This window comes from Oreochromis aureus, linkage group 20, assembly GCF_013358895.1.
Source record: "Oreochromis aureus strain Israel breed Guangdong linkage group 20, ZZ_aureus, whole genome shotgun sequence".
NCBI classification, from domain to species: domain Eukaryota; kingdom Metazoa; phylum Chordata; class Actinopteri; order Cichliformes; family Cichlidae; genus Oreochromis; species Oreochromis aureus.
Window position 1 is genome coordinate 8,016,220 of NC_052961.1, and position 23,817 is coordinate 8,040,036.

At 41.1% G+C, this 23,817-nt stretch overlaps 1 protein-coding gene across 1 annotated transcript in view; it reads right to left on the bottom strand.

Moving 5' to 3' along the window:
* Positions 1 to 23,817, bottom strand: part of plekhg5b (pleckstrin homology domain containing, family G (with RhoGef domain) member 5b) — an 84,209-nt gene that overhangs the window by 56,544 nt on the left and 3,848 nt on the right. Inside the window, exon 2 of the mRNA XM_031741934.2 lies at positions 2,151 to 2,227. Within this exon, the coding sequence (XP_031597794.1) occupies positions 2,151 to 2,227 (77 nt within the window). The remainder of the gene's footprint in view (positions 1 to 2,150; positions 2,228 to 23,817) is intronic.

Consider the following 23,817-nt stretch of genomic DNA (forward strand, 5'->3'; position numbering starts at 1 on the left):
TATTTACATTATACATGCTTCCCTAGGCAGCATCATTAGAAGACATAGCATAAATTTTCACTGCTATGCAGATGACACGCAGCTCTATCTATCCATGAAGCCAGGTAACACACACCAATTAGTTAAACTGCAGGAATGTCTTAAAGACATAAAGACCTGGATGGCCGCTAACTTTCTGCTTCTTAATTCAGATAAAACTGAGGTTATTGTACTCGGCCCTGAAAATCTTAGAAATATGGTATCTAACCAGATTCTTACTCTGGATGGCATTACCTTGGCCTCCAGTAACACTGTGAGGAACCTTGAGTCATTTTGACCAGGACATGTCCTTTAACGCACATATTAAACAAATATGTAAGACTGCTTTCTTCCATTTGCGCAACATCTCTAAAATTAGAAATATCCTGTCTCAGAGTGATGCTGAAAAACTAGTTCATGCCTTCATTACTTCCAGGCTGGACTACTGTAATTCTTTATTATCAGGATGTCCTAAAACTCCCTGAAAAGTCTTCAGCTAATCCAAAATGCTGCAGCAAGAGTACTGACAGGGACTAGGAAGAGAGAACATATTTCTCCTGTTTTGGCTTCCTTCATTGGCTTCCTGTTAAATCCAGAATTGAATTCAAAATCCTGCTCCTCACATACAAGGTCTTAAATAATCAGGCCCCATCTTATCTTAATGACCTTGTGGTACCATATCACCCTATTAGAGCACTTCGCTCTCGCTCTGCAGGCCTACTTGTTGTTCCTAGAGTATTTAAAAGTAGAATGGGAGGGAGAGCCTTCAGTTTTCAGGCCCCTCTTCTGTGGAACCAGCTTCCAGTTTGGATTCGGGAGACAGACACTATCTCTACTTTCAAGATTAGGCTTAAAACTTTCCTTTTGCTAAAGCATATAGTTAGGGCTGGACCAGGTGACCCTGAATCCTCCCTTAGTTATGCTGCAATAGACGTGAGGCTGCCGGGGATTCCCATGATGCATTGAGTTTTTCCTTTCCAGCCACTCACTATGTGTTAATAGACCTCTCTGCATCGAATCATATCTGTTATTAATTTCTGTCTCTCTTCCACAGCATGTCTTTCATCCTGTTTTCCTTCTTCACCCCAACCGGTCGCAGCAGATGGCCGCCTCCCTGAGCCTGGTTCTGCCGGAGGTTTCTTCCTGTTAAAGGGAGTTTTTCCTTCCCACTGTCGCCAAAGTGCTTGCTCATAGGGGTCATATGATATGATTGTTGGGGTTTTCTCTGTATTTATTATTGTGCGATCTATTGTACAATATAAAGCGCCTTGAGGCGACTTTTGTTGTGATTTGGCGCTATATCAATAAAATTGAATTGAATTGAATTGAATTAATCGCCCCCTGCTGGACATGAGACATAATGCAGGTATATGGCATTTTGGTATCTTTCATCATTTTGTTTTTTCTCATTAAACTCCAGGACAAAAATTTAATAAGCATATTATATATAACATCAACCTGCTGATGACTTTAAATTTACTCACAAATGTACACAGGTGTAAAACCAGGTGACATGGATGTATAATCCTAAGTTATAGTAAGCTAGTTAGACTTCATGAAAATACTGTAAACACCTAATGTTACAAACAAATTGTGATGGCTACTGTTAGCTAAATCAAAACACCTCAATATAATCTCATAGTAAGCTGATTAATTTGTGTTTGTGGACATGATTTTCCATCACTGTTTCTGACTCGGCTTAACATGTGTCTGTTGGAAGATGTGGCAGTAGTGTGGATCTTTTCTTCCATCACACTGGAAACCATGATTTTTACGCTTGAATTGCTTGAAATTATTTTAATTGAGTTATTATCATTTAACTGCTTAAAACTGACTGGTGGCCAATTCAGAACTCATATGGTCTCTGTAATAGGCAATGCTAAGGTCCAATTAATGTAAGGAATAAATAATACCATCCATGGCATTCACATATGGAGCTCCTTCTGGTAATGTCTAAAAGAAAACCAAACAAACTGTAGTTTGGGTATAAAAACTGCATTCCCTGCAGCCTGTCCTTGCAGACATAGACCTTGGCCCATTTAGTTACCGGATTTACACCAATCCATTTCTATACCATCTCACTGCCAGTGAAATGTGTCCATGCACAGACTTTCAAGCCTTAAGGATCTTACCTTAGAGGCCCTCCTCCGCTCAGGACACTCGGGATGTTGGCACACCACCCCATCGTCCTCCTGGACAGGCTTCTCATCTGAAACAGAACACACGGGTCAGTTTGACTTCCCTCTGTATCACTAAAAACACCAAACTAGCCACCCAGCCAGCAGCACGTCCATTAACACACCTTTCTTGGTAAAGTTTTAAAAACGTTCTGCAGACAGCTAGACTAAAAGTCGCTGCCTGTTTTTACATAAGGATGGAGCGACTACGAGCACAAGAAACACACAGTAATAGAGACCTAGAAGCCACGTAATAAAAAAAATGGAAGAAAGAAAAAAGAAAAAGAGAACTTCAGCTATAGAGATTTCGTGAAGGGAAGGTAAACAGAGGGAAGAGGGTGGGGTGTGTTTTTGGGAGGAGATCAGAGAGAAATGACAGGAACAGACAGGAAGAAAATGGAGCAAATGAGAGGAAGCCCCAATCTGGGTTTTGTACAAAAGTGCACTCATCATGGGCAAGCTCGCAGCACTCTGCTGCACAATAACAAATCACTGTTGTCAAATAAACTTCTAAAATCTACTTACTAGCTGGCTATCGCTACACCAGGGGGCATGATAAAAGGCAGTGTTTACATCTACATCTCCTACATGTACACACACGATAAAAATATCATAACAGAGTCCCTGAGCACACCAATATTTATCTGACCGTTTAATGAGAAAAACAGAGAATACATGTGAAGAAAGGAGAAAGTAAAAGCCAGGAGGGTAAAACAGAAGGAGCCTCTCTCCAAAGGATCTGCAGTTTCCACGCATGACAGGACTTTTTAGTAAAACTTTCACTAATAACCTCGTCGCTATTTTCGCACCTATAAAATAACATTAAACAGAGGAGGAGTGGTGCTAGGAAATGAAGTCACTTTGTGGCTGAACTGAAGGTCAAATTGAAAACACCAATTTGTCATCACAGAAACGAGGCCCTGCTCACAGCCCGCAGACAGAAACGAGTCATCCACTTGGCTGCAGCTGCAATCAGGTAAAGGTTGCTGGTGAGGAAGATGGAAAAACATTGTAATTGGTGTATACCACTGAGCCAGAGGTTTCCCAGCTGTGATGGGAAGGGTCAACCTGTGTGCAGTCAAGTTACTCAACAGTGCACTCGGGGGTTAGAGTCATGTTAGCAGCTTGGTGAGACTCTCCCCAAGGTCCTGAGGTCCTCAGGATAAAATGCTCATGTCTATAGGTCATATGAATATGTTCATTACACATATAGCATGCAAAGCCCTGATAAGAAAAACTGAATTTTTATAAGTATCTGGTCAGAAAACAGAGTTTTTAAATATATTGTAATAGGTTTTTGCGATTATTTTTTTAGCAGAGCAACAAAACGTCCCTACCAGAAATGCATGCGCCTCAACTTTTTCCCCTCTTGGATGCCCAATAGGGGTCAACCTTGTTTCTCTTATAGGAACTCAGCAGTTTCTGTCATATTTCTGGCCTGCTTCCAGAACTAAAAGTGATCACCTTACTAGGGATATCCTTGGAAAAACCCCAAACCTATTCTAAGGGTCATTTGTGATAGATACCAAGCTGTCTTGTTATTAAAGGTACAGGGGAGGTCCTCACATGTCATCTTTAAGAAGCAAAGAGTTAAAAAATTGAGCAACAAGGACATACTGTAACTTTAGATCTGACACAAATATGTACAAAGAATTCATGATATTCTATTAAAAACACTGCTGAGATGTTCTAAAAGCTCAAATTATCCATTTTAACCCTAAACAAAGTCAGGATGTCAGTAATGAGACATGAAGATTGGCCTTCTGGGGACACCAAATGTGTGTAAAAAAATATGCCACTACACCTAAACTGTTGAAATTACTCGTTTAGACAGTAAACAACAGTAAACGACTAATCTTAACAACAGTTTAGATGTTGAAAGAGTGACCCAAACACCTTCACTACCCTTAAACCCATTTAAAGTGATAGAGCAGAGGCCTAGCCTGTTTTGTAAAGCTTCCACCACCTTCCGGGAAAAAAAGAATAAAATGGGTCTCTCCTGTGTGTCTGCTGTGCTGGGAGCAGGCCGAGACGCGCTCTCAGCTCTGACAGCGGCCTCTGCCAGCGGGCCTCAGGCTAATGTTTCCCTCGGGGTTTACAAGCAGCAGGCTACAGAGGGAGCCTCCAGCTTTTATGGAGAGTTTCCCAAAGAGGAAGAGCCGTCTTTACCACAGCGAGAGTTCACAGTCGTCCACAAAACAAATGTTACTTGGCTTATCGGTGTGATCTCAGATGTCACTGCAGGGAGGTGAAACAGTAAACACACAAAATCCAAAGTGGACCTAAACATTTGGACACTGGTTATGGTTTAAAAAATAAATAAATAAATAAAAATAAACTTGGTTGTCCAACCACAACTTAAGGGAAAGGGTCTATACCCAACATTTCCTCTGCATACGGTTTAACGTCATTCTCAAGATCTTTTTGCAGCCTGTAAATGTATTCTTCATGGTTTAACCGTGCCAGTTGCAAAAGTGGTCTTTTGGCCACATTTTCCAGCTCCACCAGTGAGAAAGATCCAAAAAACAAAAGGCCACTGTATTTTTTGTGCTCAGCACCCATAAGCATACTGAAACAGTTTTCACACATGAACTACAGCCAGGCAAATCAGGTGTGCTGGTGTACTGTCCAAAAATAATCTTTCATCACATTTATCATAAAACAAACTATCTCACTTTTGGATACACATTTGGTTTAGACAAAGGACACGGGACACACATTCACTTTGTAGGCATCACGACAATAACCCAGGCTAACTCTACCATGGTATAGCGAGCATGACACACACCTTGTACGTGTGTGCTGCCAGGTTAAAGACAGCTATTTGAGTTTTCCTGAGTACATATGTGAAAGCAGCTAGACAGTGACGGCTTCACTCTCAGTTTCTAGACATAAAGTTGGTCGGTGTAGGGAAACAATTTAATACTCGTGACTTATGAAGCGCTATCCACATGTATAACGCTAACTGCTAATTGTGCAGTAGTGCTGCATACGTGCACCTCTGCTCACAGGAGGAGAGAAAGGAAGGAGACAGAAGGACACAGTGAAGTCTCCCCTTCCTAGCATGAAGAGAAATTCAAGTATATACACGAGTGGTAACACACCGAATTATATTAAGCTCGTTTACATGCAGAGATAAATGAAAAGAATTACAATTTCTTTACATTTTGCTTACAAGGAGCCAGACATTCTTGTATTGTACAGCACGTGGCCAAAGTATCATTTGTTCCCATTTATTTAGCTGAATCAATAAAAAATGCAAAAGATAAAGTGGTTTGTCAGATATAAAATAGCATTTTAGCACCAACAAGGTGATTTCCAAAGAGCTATTAGCCAAAAAACCTGCCATATCTTACTATGTCGTGCAGCATGTCCTTAGAAATAAAGGAAATTAGACAAGTGGAGGAGAAAAGACGAAGTAGCAGGCCTAAAATACTATAGCAGATGAACTCTAACTGTAAATCATGTCAAAAGAAACAAAGGAAAGAATTCCACAAAGAGCCGACACAGCACCTGAGAAAAGTTAAGAAGGAAAAGAAACTTAACTAGAACTGGAGTCTAATCATTGCATAAATCCCGTTGACACAGATTTTATCAAAATTTGAAATGTTGGGTTCAAATCTACTTTCAGATTGGAATTCAACATACAAAACCATCTAGAAATCATCTTACTGGCAACAGTGTAACTTATTTCTGCATTCTATGTAAAGATAATCACAGCACAGAACAGTAATAAGGAAATGTGCAGAAATGTTAGCAAAGCTGCGATGAAAGGTACCTTTTCTTGATTTTACACAATGCAACTGGCCAACAGTAACACTGCCACAACAAAAGGAACAACACATGAATGCGGCTTTATGGATGGCTTTCTCTCGCCTTGATTTTGACCCACATCATCAAATTCATTTCAGTGCTAAGCCTTCTCCTCTTCTTAGCCCTCTTCCTCATGACCATCCTTCCTTTTAACATATAATCACACCATTATGTGCCAAACCTCCATCTTCTCTCCTACTTGCTCATATCTTGCTCACTCTCCCTCTTTCTCTCTCTGATGAACTGGAATTTCTGAACTCAGCACTGCTGATTAAGCCAAAAGCAAACACGAGCACACACCATACACGCACACACGTGACAGCAGACAATGAGCTCGCACACTAAAGAGACAGGGGTGCATCCCATCCACACAGCTCTCAGCCGGCCTGCTCACGGCAGAGAGACAATGCCCGAGGCAAAGAAACATTAGGTATCCAAACTAGCCCCATAAATAAGCCCAAAGCAGCAGAGGCTAGATTTAATCATGCACACTAGTCTGCCTGTCCTTATTCTGTGATGAGAATGATGCGTCTATGAATATGGTGTTCAAGCACTTCAACAGTCTCTTCACTTCTCCACCAAATGTAGATGCTTGCTACAAGCCAAGGCAAATGTCAGTCTTTCTGTACCATCGTATATTGAACACCTTATAATTCTGGACCGCTATTCAAACCAATAATAGCAAAATGTCTGAGAAATCATAATTTCCACACTTTTATTTATAAAGGAGACGAGATTAACTGAAGGTAAGTATAATCACTGGCTGCAGCCTTTTCACTGGCTCGCTGGTTAGGGTTAAAAAAAAAAGAGCACACTATATGTTTACTGTGTATGAATCTCCAGGTTGACCCAGTATATGAGCTAATGTTTATTTATTTATCCATTTATTTTTTGCAAAACACATTACCATATTACCATTAGCACAATGGGAGCCTACACAACTGCACTGCCACAGGCTGTCACTCTGCCATCTGGTATACCTCTGACTCACACACAGAAATTGATCTCGCAGCAGTGCTGTTCTTGTTTTGCACTGCAGAGCTCGTTAGCCTCTGGTGATGCGAGTATAGATGGAAATGCATAAGATCATTCTAAATAAACCCTGTCTGGCAGCTTAGCTTACCTTCTTGATACTTTTTTTCCACAGTGCATGAGTAAATACGCAGTTATGATGAGAATTAAGAGCTAAATTTTGGAATTGTTAGAATAGGTAAAGGTACGGGTACAGATGGGTATGTAGGCATTGTCCAAACGCAGTAAAGACCTGCAGGATAGTCTAACATTAAACTCTTATGACATGGAGAAGTGGCTTATACACTGCAGGGAGATACTACACAGTGGATCTGCCAGTTGTAAACAGTGACTATATTCATTATAACCTTTAGCTGCCCCAATCAATCAGTTAAATATTAGATATGTAGCACTTTTATTAATGCAGGGTAGTGCTATTCAAAGAACTTAAGTGACAACCTGGTAAGACAAAGTGAAATGCAGTGAAATAAAACAAATAAAACAAATGCAATAATAAACAATTTGAAATAAGATAAAAAAGATATTGCTGTAATGTCCACATGCACTCTTTGGCTTTAGCGTAAACTCAAACCCTACTACAGACTGTAAGCTGCTTAGGCTGACTGCTAATATTAGCAGATTATAAACACGCCATTTAATCCATGCATTGCTATGGCACGTGTGTTTTGTCTTTTATTCGCAAACAAAAATGCATCTCAACTTCCAAGTGTATTAGATTAAACAGAGAAATCCAAAGCCTGACAGGCTACTGTCCCAAACAAGTTACGAGAGGACCAAGGCTGCTCAGGGAGGAGGGTTTTTTACAAATGGTCAGTGACCCCAGCGCACCTCAGTTGCAGGATAAAGATTTGGTCTGAGATGAAACTCCCAGCAAGTTCAGCCACCACTCGATCATGCCTCACTCTGTTCACTAGTCTCTTCTTCACCATGAGGTGGGCAGAGACTGAGCTGAGCACACGTTTAACCGTAAGCCTTCAGCACAATTTCACAAGGAATCTCAAGAATGCTTCGTGCTGCCTTCTGTTTGGTGCGGTCGCATCATGGTACATGGAGAAAGGGTGAGCTTATGTTTGCATTTGCAAAGACTTTGGCTCCTCTCTTCGTCTTCACATATTGTTTTTGAGAGACTTCAACGGCCTCCTCTGCTCCCAGACCCCCTCGTGTAACGCAACACACACCTCTCTGCCAGGAGATAGCTATGAAAGCAGTCCTGGGAGACAAACACAGATGGCAGACAGGTGGATGGCATACAGGCAGGGAAAGCTGGCATAGAGACAGACATATCAGCACCCATGGCGCAGCAGACAGAAAAGTTGGGCGATTGAAGCCAGAGCTGTGGAGATGAGTCGTTAATAGTTAATGCCTATTAGCATAAATTCCATCCATCTCCCAAATTAAGTGTAGATATGAAGTAAATTAAGCAAAGGAAGGGTTTAAATAGTGCAACAGTGTTGCTTTATTACTGCTATAGTGCATATTAGTTATTTTGGTGACTGCTTGACCACATAGTTTATTGATGCAGCACTAAATGATAAGAGCAATATCACTCTCATCTGTATGGCCAAATAAAACTTACGGAGCTGGAACCAGGAGGCAGTTAGCTTTCATTACCATAAAGTTTGGAATCAGGGGGCCAGCTAATCTGGCTCTGTCCAAGTAAAGCAAAACCTCTCTGCAGTCCTTAAAAAAAAAAAAAAAAGGATTAAGACAACAAACAGAAGTTTTGCAGGGAGTTATGTGCCGGGCTGTTTCTCGGTCAGGACCAGTGGCAAGTCTGATTTATCAGGTTGGAGAAAACAGAAACGCTGGTATCAGTCTCCCAATCTCCCACCTTGGGCCTAATCACTAAACCCTCAGACTTAATGGAAGTCACAGCTGTAGTGCTTGAATGGGTGAATTAATGAGGGCTCCACATGGGACATACAATCAGTACAAACAGTGTTTAACAGTTGCCTTTTTAGGACTTTATATTTTGGGTCTATTAATAGCATTCTGCCTATGACTGTTGAGTGGCTATGCATTTTAGCAAACTACTGCTAAGATGAATATTATGTAAATCCAGCCTGTTCTCATCCTAGGGCGTCAAACACGGCTGTTCTATCAATTTCACCTCAGAGGAGACTGCAAAGTGTCCTCAGCTTTGGTGTTAGGAGATCTGTTTCACTATTGATCAAAGCCATAGTGAAACAGAGCTTCCAACCCTTATGGTTACTTTTAAGTGTTGCTTTTTAAATGCACCGAGTACCATCAAAAATTTTTTCAATGCAACAGCATTAATGAAGGGACATAACTAAACCCAATTTACAATTTCAACTTCAAACCTAACCAAAGTAAGTAAGCAAAGGTGAACAGCAGGAAAACAAAGCTCCCGTGCACCACAGACTCCTGGTCGACAGTGGTGTTTGAGTCCACTTCCACCCCTCCTGCCTCCCGAGGCCTTGATTATACTTCTGCTGCAGACACAGACAGCTGGAGACACTACAGCTGAGGAGTCATTCCTGTTATATTTCTTATGCTTCTACTTCTAAAGTCTGCTGTCTGGGGTGCGTGCATAGTTGTTGCTGCACTGTAATGAACATTCTTAGTGGACAGGTGCACAGTCACAAAAAACAAAACTGGTAAGCCCGTGGACACCAGCACCTTCTGGCGGCATCGGTATTTTACCTCTGGGAGGGAGAACAGTAAATCCTATTTAAACATTAAAACTCTGCAAAGGCAGAGCAGCAGCAAAGTAACCAGATGTCGTCACTTATAGATATAATATTAGAGCATCACAAGCTTCCTTAACAACTATGGATGAGACTGTTCGAGAAGTCTGCAAATATGTAGACTCACAGAAAGACACATAATGGTTTAGAAAAGTCTACCTAAGAGGGCGACAGTATGACAATAGGATACAACCGAGTGAGAACATGGCAGGAACACACCTCAAGGTCAGAGTCCATAAGTGGGGAGACTGGGATTGGTCCAATCCTCTCATTCAGCTCCCAGACAGAAGATTAAGCTATTTTTATTTTTAAAGGCTACCAGACAGGAAATCACTTTTTTTTTTTTTTTTATATAAAAGAGAGAATACAAACATTCTTTTTTAGAAATAATTGCTTAATGTCGACACTACCTTTTATTTCAAACACTCATTCTCACTCCCAGGGGCTTGTGGTCCGTAAATAACGACCCCCTCCATTATTACTAAAGCCTAACTGTTTTCCTGTTCCTCTACAGGTGGATTGGGTTTGGGTCTGGTAACCATCCCTTAAATCACGAGCAGGTTGCAGCTGTTTCCAATGCTGAGGCTTCAGTGGCACTAGGGGGAAGAACACAGGCTTTCTTCTTAATGTTGTTTTACCCCAGTGGCGGTAAAAACCCACACATGTGCATCGCACACTCTCCCACCCTTTCCCTCCGTCGTTCTCCCTCCTCCACCACATCTGAGCAAACCCGAGGTCTCCATGCATAAAACTGAAAACCGCAGGACAGCAAGTGTAAACTGTTCCATAGAGGGGTGGATGAAGCAATCAACAGTTTTCAATTTACAAGATTTGGAAAAATACAAATATCTGATTAACTGTGCTGAGTCATTTCACAGTTATTTAATAGCAATGAACAAAAGCACCGTTCTCCAGCCTCTCCATGCGTATCCAAGGCTCTAGGTGACTTTTGCGTTAAAGTAGAAAACTCACAACCCTGTCACAATTTTTAAGAGGCATCATGAGGGGATTACTGCATAGCTCACATTTTTGGGGGCATTTATGTCAGAAAGTACAGTAATTGGTACAAGTACAAGATATTATTATTGTGACCTTTTTGTGTCAGGCTTTTCTTTTTATGGACTTTATTGGTGCTTAACTTTCAGCAAAACACAGGCATGTTCTGCTGTTACTGGAACTCATGTCTGAGTATGACCTGAGGAATGCCAGTGTGCACTTAGCGCAGTGTACAAGAAGCGCATGTTGGGATAAACCAATGATTTTAGAAGCCTCAATTATGACTCACTTAAGAAAATTTTTAAAAAGTCTGTCATAAAAATAACAAAATCTACTCCTAATTTGTTCAGAACACTGCTTATGTTACAAGAAGGCCAAAATAGCTTTCATTATCCAATTTTTCCCCACAATTGTAGCTGATAAATTACCACATGATCAGATGTATTACATAATATATACTGTGATTGTGTAACTGGGTTCATGACTAGCTCTAGATTCCCCCTCAGCACTAAAGTCAAAGTCTTTCCAGAAGCCACTCAGAAACCATCTTGGTAACACCACTGGTCGGTAATTTTGAAGCTCATTTACAAGTGAGGTTCATCAAAGTTTTGAATTTAGGTCCTTTTGATGGTGCAAACAGACCAAAGAGTGGCACACAGAGAGGCCAAACAGCAACATCATAAATAAAATCGTGCCTAGCTATCTTACTGATCTTCTCAGCCTGTATATTCCTAGTAGAGCACCAAGATCATCAGGCCAATTGCTCTTGGTGCAACCTAGGCCACGGCTCTAGACCAGAGGTGACCATCCTTTTGCTTCAGTTGCACCTAACCTCTGGTACAATCTCCCACAAGCTATTCGCGTGTCTGATTTGATGCAGACTTCTACAGACTTTTTGAATCCTTGAATACTTATCTATTCGGTTTAGCCTTCCCGGCTATCTAGAGCACGCTTCTTGTGTACATGCAACCCCTTTTCTTCTTTTTTTTGAACAATGTTTTGTATTGATTTTACCTTTGAGGTTTTATTTTGATATCTGCTTACCTTGTATGCTTGGTTTATCAATGCTTTCCACCTGCTAGCTCATTTGCATTTGTATTTTGCTGCTGCTTCTACTGGATTTTGTGAAGCACTTTGGTGTACCTCTGGTTTTAAATGTGCTATGCCAATAAAGTTGTATTGTAACAGATAATTTATCTTCATCAGTATCAAACACGGCTTATTTTGCTTTATTAAAGAAGCTATACATCCAACTATTTATTTATTATTGTAGTTTTTTTATTACTGATACTTTTACGCAGCACCTATAGAGTTAAAAACGTTGGTTGTTCACCTGAAATTTAACGTGGTGGCAATTTTGTACATATTTCCACATCTTTCAGGACAGACTGTAATAACCAGGTGATCCCGTTTACATCAGCCATTCTCATCAACTTCAGCTGAACTGAGCAAATGTTAGCATGCTAAACATCAGCTAGCACTGTAACAGAGAACCTCTTAACATGGTGACATTAGTGTAAAAGTCGAGCACCACTGTGCCGTGGTGCAGCTTCACAGAGTTGCCAACACAATTAGATTCTTGGTCATATTTCAACCGCTGAAAATATGTCAAAAAACCAGATCCAGTGTTCTGACAAACCATCCTACTTTGGCAAAACGTCCTACCGTAAGTAGTTTATGCACATTTCTGCTGTCACAGAGTAATTCTAGCACAAATTTAAGTAGGTATGACGGTTTGTCACTTAACTTTGCCCATCAGAGTATGGTTGTAGCTCACATTCATAAAGCCAGGACGGTTTGGCACTTAATTGTACCCGTTAAAGTATGTTTCTAGGTCTTATTAACAATGCTAGGATGATTTCCCACTTAATTTTAGCTGTTAAAGTATGCTTCTAGCTCATATTCACAAAGTTAGGACAGTTTGCCACTTAATTTCGTGTTGTGCGCATGCGCAGAAACAATGGGTAGGATGAATTCCCAGAACACCGGATAGATAGGATAATCCATGGAAATGATTGAATTCTGGATTCAAGTTTGTGTTTTCTCCCATTTTGGTGAATGTAACAATATCCTAAAGCTGACAGCTAAAACACAGTTGAGAATGTTTTCAGTAGAAGCTCAGGACTTAATTACAGAAATGGAGAAAAAAGATGTAAGGATCACAGCCTGACTGTACCCTTCTTGGCTCCTCTCTTCTCTCTTCGTCTGCCAAACAGGTCTGCCTCAGCAGGCAGACTGACTAAAAAGCAGTGCGATTTAGAAAGGCTGGCTGGCAAAGAGGACAGGATGAAGAACATTCCTCCACAGCCGTGTGTTATCACTTGCCTTTCACTAATGGCGTAAATCAGGAGAGGGGGGAGAGGGAGCACAGCAGAAAGCAAGTGCCCCTGTGCCACTTCAAAAAGCACCGAGGGGAGACGGGAGGATTTCAGTGCTGTTACGCACTTCTTCCGTGGTAAATATTTCATCTGTGAAGCTGGTCTCATCCGCTCTTCCCCTCTTGTCTACCTCATGTGAGGCTGTCTTCATGCCAGGTCACTGAGTGCTTTCCACGGAAGAACAGAGCAATGGAAAAAAAGCCTTTCCATAATGGGGATAAAATACTTCACTCAAAATGAAAGTGATCTTTTTTTGCAGAAAAGTTACATAAAACAATGCAGAGTTATTTCTTATGAATGTTAAAGGATCACTTGATCATATCAGTGAAATACGGATGCGACTCAGTGGACAAGCTCTGAACTGCACATGGTCCATTTCTTTTTTCCATCATAATGAATAATGCTCATCTTATAACCAAAGGAATTTCCTTTTATTTTTAATTAACTAATTAGCATGAAAGACAGTGTATTTGAGCCTAAATGTCATCAGTCTGGTGGGCTTCTTCTCAGCAGACACATACTGGACACATTAAGATTCATAAACTTGAGCGCGCGTGGAGATTTTAGCGTTTGGCTCTCAGAAGCGCACACAGCAAACACGTTCTATATGAAAGTGAGCCAGCATTCACACCGTCACTATTAAGAGCTGGTTCCAAAAAGCAGCTTTGAGCTTTATGCCCTGCAGTCTTAAAGAAAGCAGATCAGATCAGGGACATTTTCATTAGTGCTTTTCTAGAGGTTCAAGGGGCCGTGCATCGAGATTTCATCCTCCAGGAACGGGCGCATCGCTGCAGAAGGAGACTGCTTTGAAGGGAATTGTGTCCATATTTAAATTGGGCATATAATTGTTCCTTTTATTGCTACAGTCACTAAACAATTTGTAATAATCTGTAATCTAGTACATTTTAAAGTGTACAAAGACATTTGCCCTGTGGCGTTTAGTGAAATGGGGCTGGTTAATTCATTTCTGTGGCATCTCACTCTTTTAAAATAATCCAAAGTAAAACAAACACAAACCAGTGCAATGCTCAGCCTTGTGTTGTTGTGCAGAAAACCAGACACACAAACACTAATCCAAAAGTTAAGTCAGGTGACCTGGTTCCCCAGCTTACCACACAGATCATGGATGACGTCCAGGGATGAAGACCAGGAGTAGCGCTCCATTAACCCTTCGCTGAAAGGAGATGGCAAAGCCTCCAACTCGTACGCACCGCGCTTCTTCCAGTAGAGGAACATTGTGACTTCTTCGACAAGCAAATATTTTACAGGAATGAATATAATTTAGCCGTTTGCCCATACTTTGCTTGTGAAATTGAAAAGTCTGAGCAGTCCATGGCCCCTTCCCCCACTGAATAATTATCTGAAACTCTGCAGACAATTATTACTCCCTTTTCTTTGACCATTTTTAAAGACAAAGCCTGCCAGCCAACTCTGCTTTCAACTTTGCCAACTGCCAATATGTTCATCTGTAATCTCCACCTGCACGATTACCTCATCCAGCTTGCGCTTGCTAAAACTTGCTTTGAACCTCCTGTCTAAGTCTGATCCGACTTCACAGCGAGTCCAAGTGAGCAAATGCGCTTCCTTCAAGTACAATTACATTTCCAGAGGACAAGAGTATCGATTCTGTAACTGCAACAAACTTTTTATCATTTAAAAATAAGCAACATTAAATAAGCAACATTTAATGCTGCATCTGATCCCACAAAGCAAAGACCAATAAATGTCTCTGAACCTTCTGTTCACTGCATCTTCCTGTTGATCCTGTAGGTTTTTAGATTCTCTGCTAATCATCCACTTAAAGCCGCCCACCAGGAGCTGTCAAGCACCAAATGCTGTCCTCTTCTAATCCATTTATCCAAGCTTTTCCCGACTAAATTACAGACAACCAACTGCTAAAAAAGGTGTTGCTCATCTCATCTCTAGGAGCAAGTTTCCTTTGCCGTCGCCTTCCCTGAGGTTTGACTTTATCCATGACAAAGTTTCTCAAACTGTGCAAAATTGGCGTGTGAGGCAAGCTGCTCATGTTAAAGCCCTGTGTAGGATCTCCTGGAGATAGGGGGGCTTTCTGCCCACTCCATCAGACAAGTGTTGTATTCATGCAGAGGTGAGTTGCATGCTGGGACGGGCAATCTGGGCCAATGGCTTTTGGACTGGGTGACACAAAGATCTCTTTTAGGCCTCCTCCTACATCCAGAGCGGACTTTCTTTATGTTTTGCTCAAACTGTAAAAGGCTGACATTTTTCTGCATTGATTAGTGCCCGCGCCCTTTATGTCTCCTGAAAGATTTATTCGTTTTTATGAATGCACCAGCTCTGTGGAGCATGAGCTCAGATATTTCTGAGGAGGTAGAACGCACACATCGGCCTCTCGGAAATGAGCAAAAGGAGTCCAGTTACAAAACGCTCGAGTGAGACAACGCACTCCGATCCTCTAATATCTTGGAAAAACAGCTGAAGGGTTAAACCAACAGGCAGTTAGATATCAAATCAAGACATAATATTTTCCAGGGTTGCTTAAAGGTTGATGCACTGCTATTATGCATCTAAAATGGGAGAAGAAATACTGTGAGAATGTGCTGCGCCGGCCGGGGGAAGGGAGGGACGTTGTCACACATAGCGACCCACATGTCCAATTTTGGGATAAGAAATTAGAGGGTAGGATGGGAGCTGGTTTTCTGCTCAGCGCTGGGCTTTGCAGACATATGGTAATAATCTGAAGCAGCTTTGAGCACGCAGCTTCCCTTTTAATGAAGAGTGCAGTCGTGCAGCATGAGAACTGGGAAGCAAATACAAGGGCCAATTTCCACCTACTACAGAAACAAAGCGGGAAGCAGATGAGATATTAGCCTCGCTTTCATCATCATCCATCAGCTCAGCTTTTAATAAAAAGACACCTATTTAGCCCTATCAAGAACAGAAAATACCTGCTCAAGTGTGGCACCAATACGGACATTAGAATGCTTTTTGGTCTGATCTCATACACAGAATATTTGTGTATAATTTAGAATCTAGAAATGGTTTCTGTACAGTGAAAACACATTTTCAGAGGCTGGGCAGGTGTTTACTGGCAGACTGTGCATCTTCAGGTCCAGTCAAAGGTTAATCCCTATGAAAAGACTTTTTTTTGGTACAGGTAACTTTGGGTTTTGTGGCAGAGTCTGATCAGTTTGACTGCACATGTTTTTTGAGCAGGCTTTGGCTGCATGCAGGTGCACATGCAAATTTTAACACCAAAGGCTATCATCTGAACCTTTTTTATTAGCATGTTTTAATTTAGCTACATTCATAAACAATGACTGGCGCAGGGAACAGGAACCAGTCTTCAACCGTTATCTGCAATCCAGATATCCTGGCCTTTGCCTTCAGAGGCTACGATTGGAGACGAGTCAAATAATGACCAACATGCAAGGGAATCTGTATTTTCTACCAAGATTACACAGCCCGATTTAGGTTTCCCTTCACAAATAGGTATTCCAGCAGTTTGCATTGCTCTTTCAAGAAGTAGCCTCGAATACTAAAAACCAGCATCCCTGCCTCTTAAACACTCATTTTTGATCTCCACACTCCTACTCCCCCCAAACAAGTCAAGTCACAAGTTCAAGCTAAAAATAAACCTGATGTAATCGCTATAAAATAATCAGGATTATTTCTTTAGACTTAACAAAGAAGCTCAGAAAACAGAAGACATTGTGCAACTGTTTTCATAAGCTCAGCGGCTCTGCCCCTGGCTTTATAAGCAGAACTTCATGTATAACATCCGTGGACTAGGTGTTACAAATCTGCATTCCCATCTGCTTGAGTCATTCTCACCCATCTTAAAATAAACACCATTTTCAGCCATGTTTTATGTGAAGGATTTCAAACAGCTGATCTGGATATCAATCGTTCCATCTGATAAATGTAAACTTATTAGGGCAAAAATCTTGATGCCAGTGCAAAGTTTCAAAGTGTGCGTCTCTCAGCAATGCAATGATGAATGGCAGTCCTCAGCCAGTCTAAAGCGGTCTTTGGTACTGTAAAGATAACAGCAGAAGGAGCAGTAGTATGATGACGGCCTTATTATTGCAAAGAAATATGTTGATCTTATCATCCGGGATATCGTAAGGAACAGTTTGACCCTGACTGACACTTGTTATGCTCAGAGTTTGATAAGAACTTTGCATCATATCTGCCTGATAAGTAGCTACAGCCAGGAGATGGTCAGCATAACAACAACAAAGGTCTGCTTCTGTCCAAAAGTAAAGGGAAAAAGAGCATCTCCATAGCTCACTTAGTAACACTACTTGACAGATTGAGGTTTGTCTCTGTGCTTTGCTGGAAACCCTTCTATTGCAGTGCAAAGTGAGCCTTCACAATAAAATCCCTAAAAAGAAATATACACATGCAACAAGGGAACAAAGATTCCTTTTACACTATTGTGGTGACAGAAGGGTCTATATTTTCATATGTATGTAAAAAACAAACTGGGTTTCTAAAACATATCAGGCAGTAAAAGGTTAATTTCTTCCCGTTTACAGTCTTTATGCAAAGCTATGCTTCTACACTCACTCGCTACTTTGTTAGGTACACCTGTTCAACAGGCATGTGATTGGCGGAATATCTGACCAGCCAATCACACGGCAGCAACTCAGTGCATTTAGGCAGGGAGTCACTCAAGATGATCTGCTGAAGATCAAACAGAACATCAGAATAAGGAAGAAAGGCGATTTAAGTAAATGTGGTGCGAGACTCCCTGATCTCAGTATTACACCAGCTGCTGATCTCTAGCTGGTTGTGTCAAAGGAGAATGTTCAGACTGTTTCAGGCTAATAGGAAAGCAGCCACAACCCAAATAATTTGTTACCACCAAGGTATGCAAAACAACATCTCTGATGCAGATTGGCCACAGCAGCAGAAGACCACACCGCTTCCACTGTCAGCTAAAAACAAAAAGAAGCTTAAGTTCACATGGGCTCACCAAAATTGGACAACAGAAGACTGGAAAAACGTTCTCTAATGTGATGTTCTCAATTTCTGCTGCAACATTTGGACGATAGGGTCAGAACTTCGTGTAAATGCCATAAAAGCATCCTGGGTACATCCTGTTTTGCATCAACAGTTCAGGCTCATCATGGTGTAATGGTTTTCTTAGCACATCTTAGCACCAACATTTAAATGCAACAGCCTATCCGAGTATTGCTGTCCATCCCTTTATGACCACCTTCATGGCCTTTATGTACAAATCTGATGGCTGCTGTCCTTTTATAAAGATAATCTCAGACTGGTTCCTTGAACTTGACAATGAGTTCTCAAATGGTCTTTGCAGTCACAATATCTTAACCCAATAGAGCACCTTTTGGATGTGGTACAATGAGAGATTTGCATCATGGATATGCAGCTGACAAATCTGCATCAACCGTTTGATGCCAACATGTACCAAAATCTCTGAGGAATGTTTCCAGCACCTTGTACCATGAAAAATTAAGGCAGTTATAAATGGGGTCCAATCTGGTACTTGCAAGGTATACCTAATAAAATGTCTATTGAATGCATTTGCTTTATATACACCATGCAGGAAGTCCCTAGCAGTAAGAATATTTTCTAAATGCCTCAGTAGTCATTTAATCCAGTATAGCACTGCTTGTAAACCTTTTTTAAGTTAACAGACTAATTAGAGGTGATATTAATACAAATATTAATGTTAATTCAGCTACCTCCAACTGATCGTAGTAGCATAAGACAAAAATAGCAAGCAAAACGTCCTAGTGTGTCAAGCCTGAATGAACTGGCTGCTCAACAGGATCACACTCACTAAAGTATTAATGGTGTGTTGGGGAATGAGTGAGCGAGTGGCTGCAGTATGACAAGACTGTAAATGAGACTTTTGGACTGTGAGCGGTAAGAGGGAAAAAGTGTGTAAGTCTGAGTGTTGACAGAGGGAGTGCAGTTGAAGGCTTGTGCGTGCCCATGTGGAGGAGGTTGGGGGTTATATTTAGCAAGGTGGCCCATCAAACAGGCCGAGGTTAACCTCTCACCAGCAAACTAAGAGCAGTTAAAGACGTCCCTGTGTGAATGCTCAAAAAAAGAAGAAAATACAAATGATTTAGATTCTACTTTACCAAAAAGCAACTTCCAGCAAGACTATCCATCTCTGTTTTTACATTTAGATTAATACATTTTTAGGGAAAAGCAGCACATATTAATGTGCACATCAAACCTGCCAAGAGGCTGCGTATTTGAGATACATTTCAGGGTATGTATCACTCACCTGTCTTTTGCAAGAGGCACATTTCCATTCTATCCAGAGCCTGAGACACATTTCTCTACTCTTTGGATAAAATTTGTCTGGCTACTGTGCTTTGCACGATGCACACCACCCGCTTTGACTCCATTTTTTATATTTTATTACTTTTGTGTGCTTCTGTGCTTTATATGATTTGTTTTTAATATATAACCAGTCACACATAGATTGTGCCAAAGGATGATGATCTCAGAGACTTTGCATTAAATCAATATTTTTGGATTCACCCATCCAAGTCATGGTTGGACAGGAGCCTAGCCCAGCTGTCATCGGGCAAAAGGTGGGCCCAGTCCAGACAGGTGACCAATCTATCCCAGGGTTAATAATTCAATCTGCTTTCTGTAATGTCGTGCCGGCACTCAAAACACGGACAGACACGCACACAAAAGTTCATTCGCACATTTCTCCACTCTTTGAAATCAACATCAATCCATCGTCATCATCTCAAAATGAGAGAAAAGTGAAGGGTATTTTTGACTGTTGTTTTGACTATAAATTAGAGTCAACTGTGGCTTTGCGCACACGCACGCTACTCTCCTCCGCTTTTTATTTCATCATGTGTGTTTTGTTGGTGAAAGACTCAGCTGTGTGTGGGGAAGGTGCGGTGAAGGGTGGAGGCGAGACAGATGAGCCGTTTTACACATTTGTACAGGTTGAACAAGCAAGCGGATGCACAGGCGGAAAAATATGTAAAAGTTAAAAAACAAAACAAACAAACAAACAAACAAACAAACAAACAAACAAACAACAACAACAACAACAAAAAAAAAAAAACACAATGAAAGTGACTTATTGGTTATTGGCAGTCTCGCAGACGGATCACAGGACTATTGGACTATGGAGAAGATCACCAAAACATACTGTCTGGTTTCATTTCCTTTAGTCTTCTACTAAATGAAAATAAATTAAGTTTCTTTATCCATCATTACTGCTGTCAGTTTGCCAGTTGGACACCATTTGTCTGGCTACTCTGCTTTTAGCTCTTCAGTCGCTGCTGAAAGACAGCAGCCTCTGCAGGGCATGCAGCTCTGTTAGACTGTGCTATGAGCTAAATGCACGTCACTATGCTAATATGCTCACAACATCAACACTAATGTGTTTATGAGTATAATTCAGGGCAGAAATAATAAACACATTTGTCGAGTGTAACACAGCCTGCAAATATCGGGCTGTAAGTATTATTACACTCTCCTGCATTTTAGGTCATTCTCAACAAATCTCTTTGATTCTGTAGTATTTGTTTAACAAGTCGAGATATATGAAGCACTTTTAATTTTAGGCTATGATTTAAAAAGAGAAAACACCAGTTAACTTACTTATAAACTAATTCAGTGCTAATTAGAACTGACAGGAATAGAAACAGATATCAACCACACTGGGCAGATTGTTCAGTCTGTCAGAGTCATACGCTTAATCAGTTCCTTTTATCTGGCATGTTTTTCTGGCCTGGTCTTTTTGGCAGTCGTGCATTGCAGAGCAATGATGTCAAACTGGTAGCAGACCTGAGATACAGGCGTGTCTTTTTTCCAAGCCTAACTCTTTGACTCAGAGATGTAGACCTGTCTTAGCCCACACTATACACAGAAAACTGATAAGGAATCAGTAACACAATCGACATGGACAGAGATGTTATTATTCTTAGTGGATGCTTGATTAAAAGTATTGGACAAAATGAAATGCTGAGTCACACTAGTGCTTGATAAAAAGTCAGGAGGCCCACCAAAGTTATTACAATTCACCTTGAAGGGGGAACATTAATGTGTAGACAAAATTTATTGACACTGTATTCTGTGGTTGAGCTCAGCCTTGCAGAGTCATTAGGATTCTTCCTCTAGAAACTGTAAAAGTGTCAAAATTTACAGCAATCTTCAAATAGTTCATAAAGTATTTCAGTGTAGGGCATGGAGGACTTTATAAGGCACCAAGACAGGGCGACACCTGAGACCTGATAAGAGAGAGGATTGAAAAACAACAATAAAAAACAAACCAGCCAACTTGTTTATAATACAATCTGACCAGTGATTCTATACATGGAGATTTTATGTTCCAGTGGCCAATGAAGTTAAAGTAAATTTAGATAAAGCTTTAAAATCCCAGTAATTCACCACAGAGGGTCATCTGCCTCCATCTCACCCTATACCTTATATCATTGGGCCCAAACCAACAGGCCACGGACCAGTACCGGGCCGTGAGAGTTGAGGCTCTGGTGTGAAATTTATGGTTTTCAAGGTTTTTATCGTAATTTCTTTAATCGTTTTTATCATTAACTAAGTTTCCCTGGATCTTTTCCCGTGTGTAATGAATAAATCTTCTTTTTTTGGTACCGGTACTGGTTTTATTTTGTTGTATTTATCCACGACACCTTAAAGGCCGGTCCGTGAAAATATTGTTGGACATAAACCAGTCCGTGGCGCAAAAAAGGTTGGGGACCACTGCCTTATATCATCTGTCACTCCAACCCTCTGCAGCTTCTCTATGGCTCCTTCTGTTCTCCTGCCTGGCAGCTCCATATTCAACATCCTATTGTCCGATATATCCACGATTCGTCCTCTGCCCACGTCCAAACCATCTCAGCCTTGCCTCTTTATCTTCGTCTCCAAACTGCTCAACCTGAACTGTCCCCTCTGATATACTCATTTCTAATTTTGTCCATTCTGGTCATTCCCAATGAAAATCTGAGCATCTTCATCTCTGCCACCTTCAACTCATCCTCCTGTCTTTTTGTTAGTGCCACTGTCTCCAAACCATACGTCATCGCAGGTCTCGCTAGGATCTTGTAAACCTTTCCCTTCTATCACAAATCAAGGTGAAGCTTAAAAACACTCGCTCGAAATGAAAACAAACGTAAACACAAATTATTTTGACCTCGCTTGAGAGCTATCATCAAGTCTTCATACAACTGAATGAGAGAAGTGAATGACTAACTGAATTTGACACACGAGTAGATTTTACCACATGTCTTCTGAAGATATCAAAAGCGCTGATATAAACCCTCAGAAGCTGAGTTAGAGGGGCCATCCCCAGCGAGTGAGTCATGATGAGACATGGTGTAATTTAACAGTCCATCCTTAAACCAGCAGCTCAGAGGGACAAACAACCACTCTTCAGCTTGTTGATATGAATAATCCCATAATTGAAACAATCTGGTTGAAATTGCAGAGGGGGTCTACGGTTGAGAAGCCAATAACAGAGTCAACGGGAATCAAAAACACTTATTCTTGAAAAGTACAGTTATTGTCATGGGGAAGGCTGCAATGCACATAAACAGTCATTTAAGCAGGGTGGAGGTTACACGTGTGGAAGGACACATTTAGAGATAAACATTTGCAGTTATGTTTCTGGTTAAAGAAGGTGTGTGTGTGTACGTGTATGCGTGCACATGTGTGACCTTTACATAGGCCCTCTAATTATCTGCTGCACAGTTTGAAGTGAGCGAGCGCACTGTTGGTCTATTTACAACATGATGAGGCCCTGACAGCGTGGAAGGGCTTTTGATCATATTAGCTGCCTTTATTTGTTTGAAGTTGGCAAAGTGATGTGGAGCGTGAATTTACAAAACAAGACTTCAATCCAACGCTGACCAACGGGCAGATGAGCCGATTTCATATGCAAACTGAATGAAAATGCAAAGCGGAGGCCAACAGCTTGTGCTCTGTGTGACGATGCAAAACTGCATGGACAGACTACCCCTGAAGGCAACGATCAGTGCACCAACCGAATTGGGAGCCTAACAAACCTGCTTATAAGGCAATGCGCCCTGAAATGGCACAAACTACACAAAGTGCTTTGACTGAGCATAAGAAGGGAAGCGTATCAGCTTCTGTTCGTCATTGATCATTTAAAAGTGCTCCAATGGGAAAAGATCTGTGAGAGAACAGTGGGGAAAAATAAGCCCTTAGCTGACAGCGGGTTTATGACAATGACTTCATCTGTGGCTATAAACAAAAACACTGACACTGCAGTAAAGTGTGCAAGGCCACAACACCTGCTCAGTGTGCATACTGTGAGTTTCACTTATGCCTCTCAAAGCACCTGAAATCAATGTTTTTTACATTTACAATAGAGCACGACTTAAAGGCAAAGGCTTTGTTCTCATCAGCTCATCAAGCGCTCACAGCAAGAATTAGAAATGCTAAGCGTTTAAGAAGAATTCTGGTTCCACAAAGTGACACAATGACTGCTTTTGTTATGACAGTGTTGCATTTTGCAGGTTTTTAGAAAAAACAAAGCATTAAAACACAAAAAAGAACAGTAAATGCACTGAGGACTAAAAGCTAGTGGAGAAGATAATGTGGAAATGACACACTGTCTATTACCAGAGGAAGAACAAGGGCAAAAACTTCAAAGGGGAATCCCCCTGCAAAAGAAATAGGGCAGTAGAACCACAACGGTCAAATATGTGGAAAATCTGA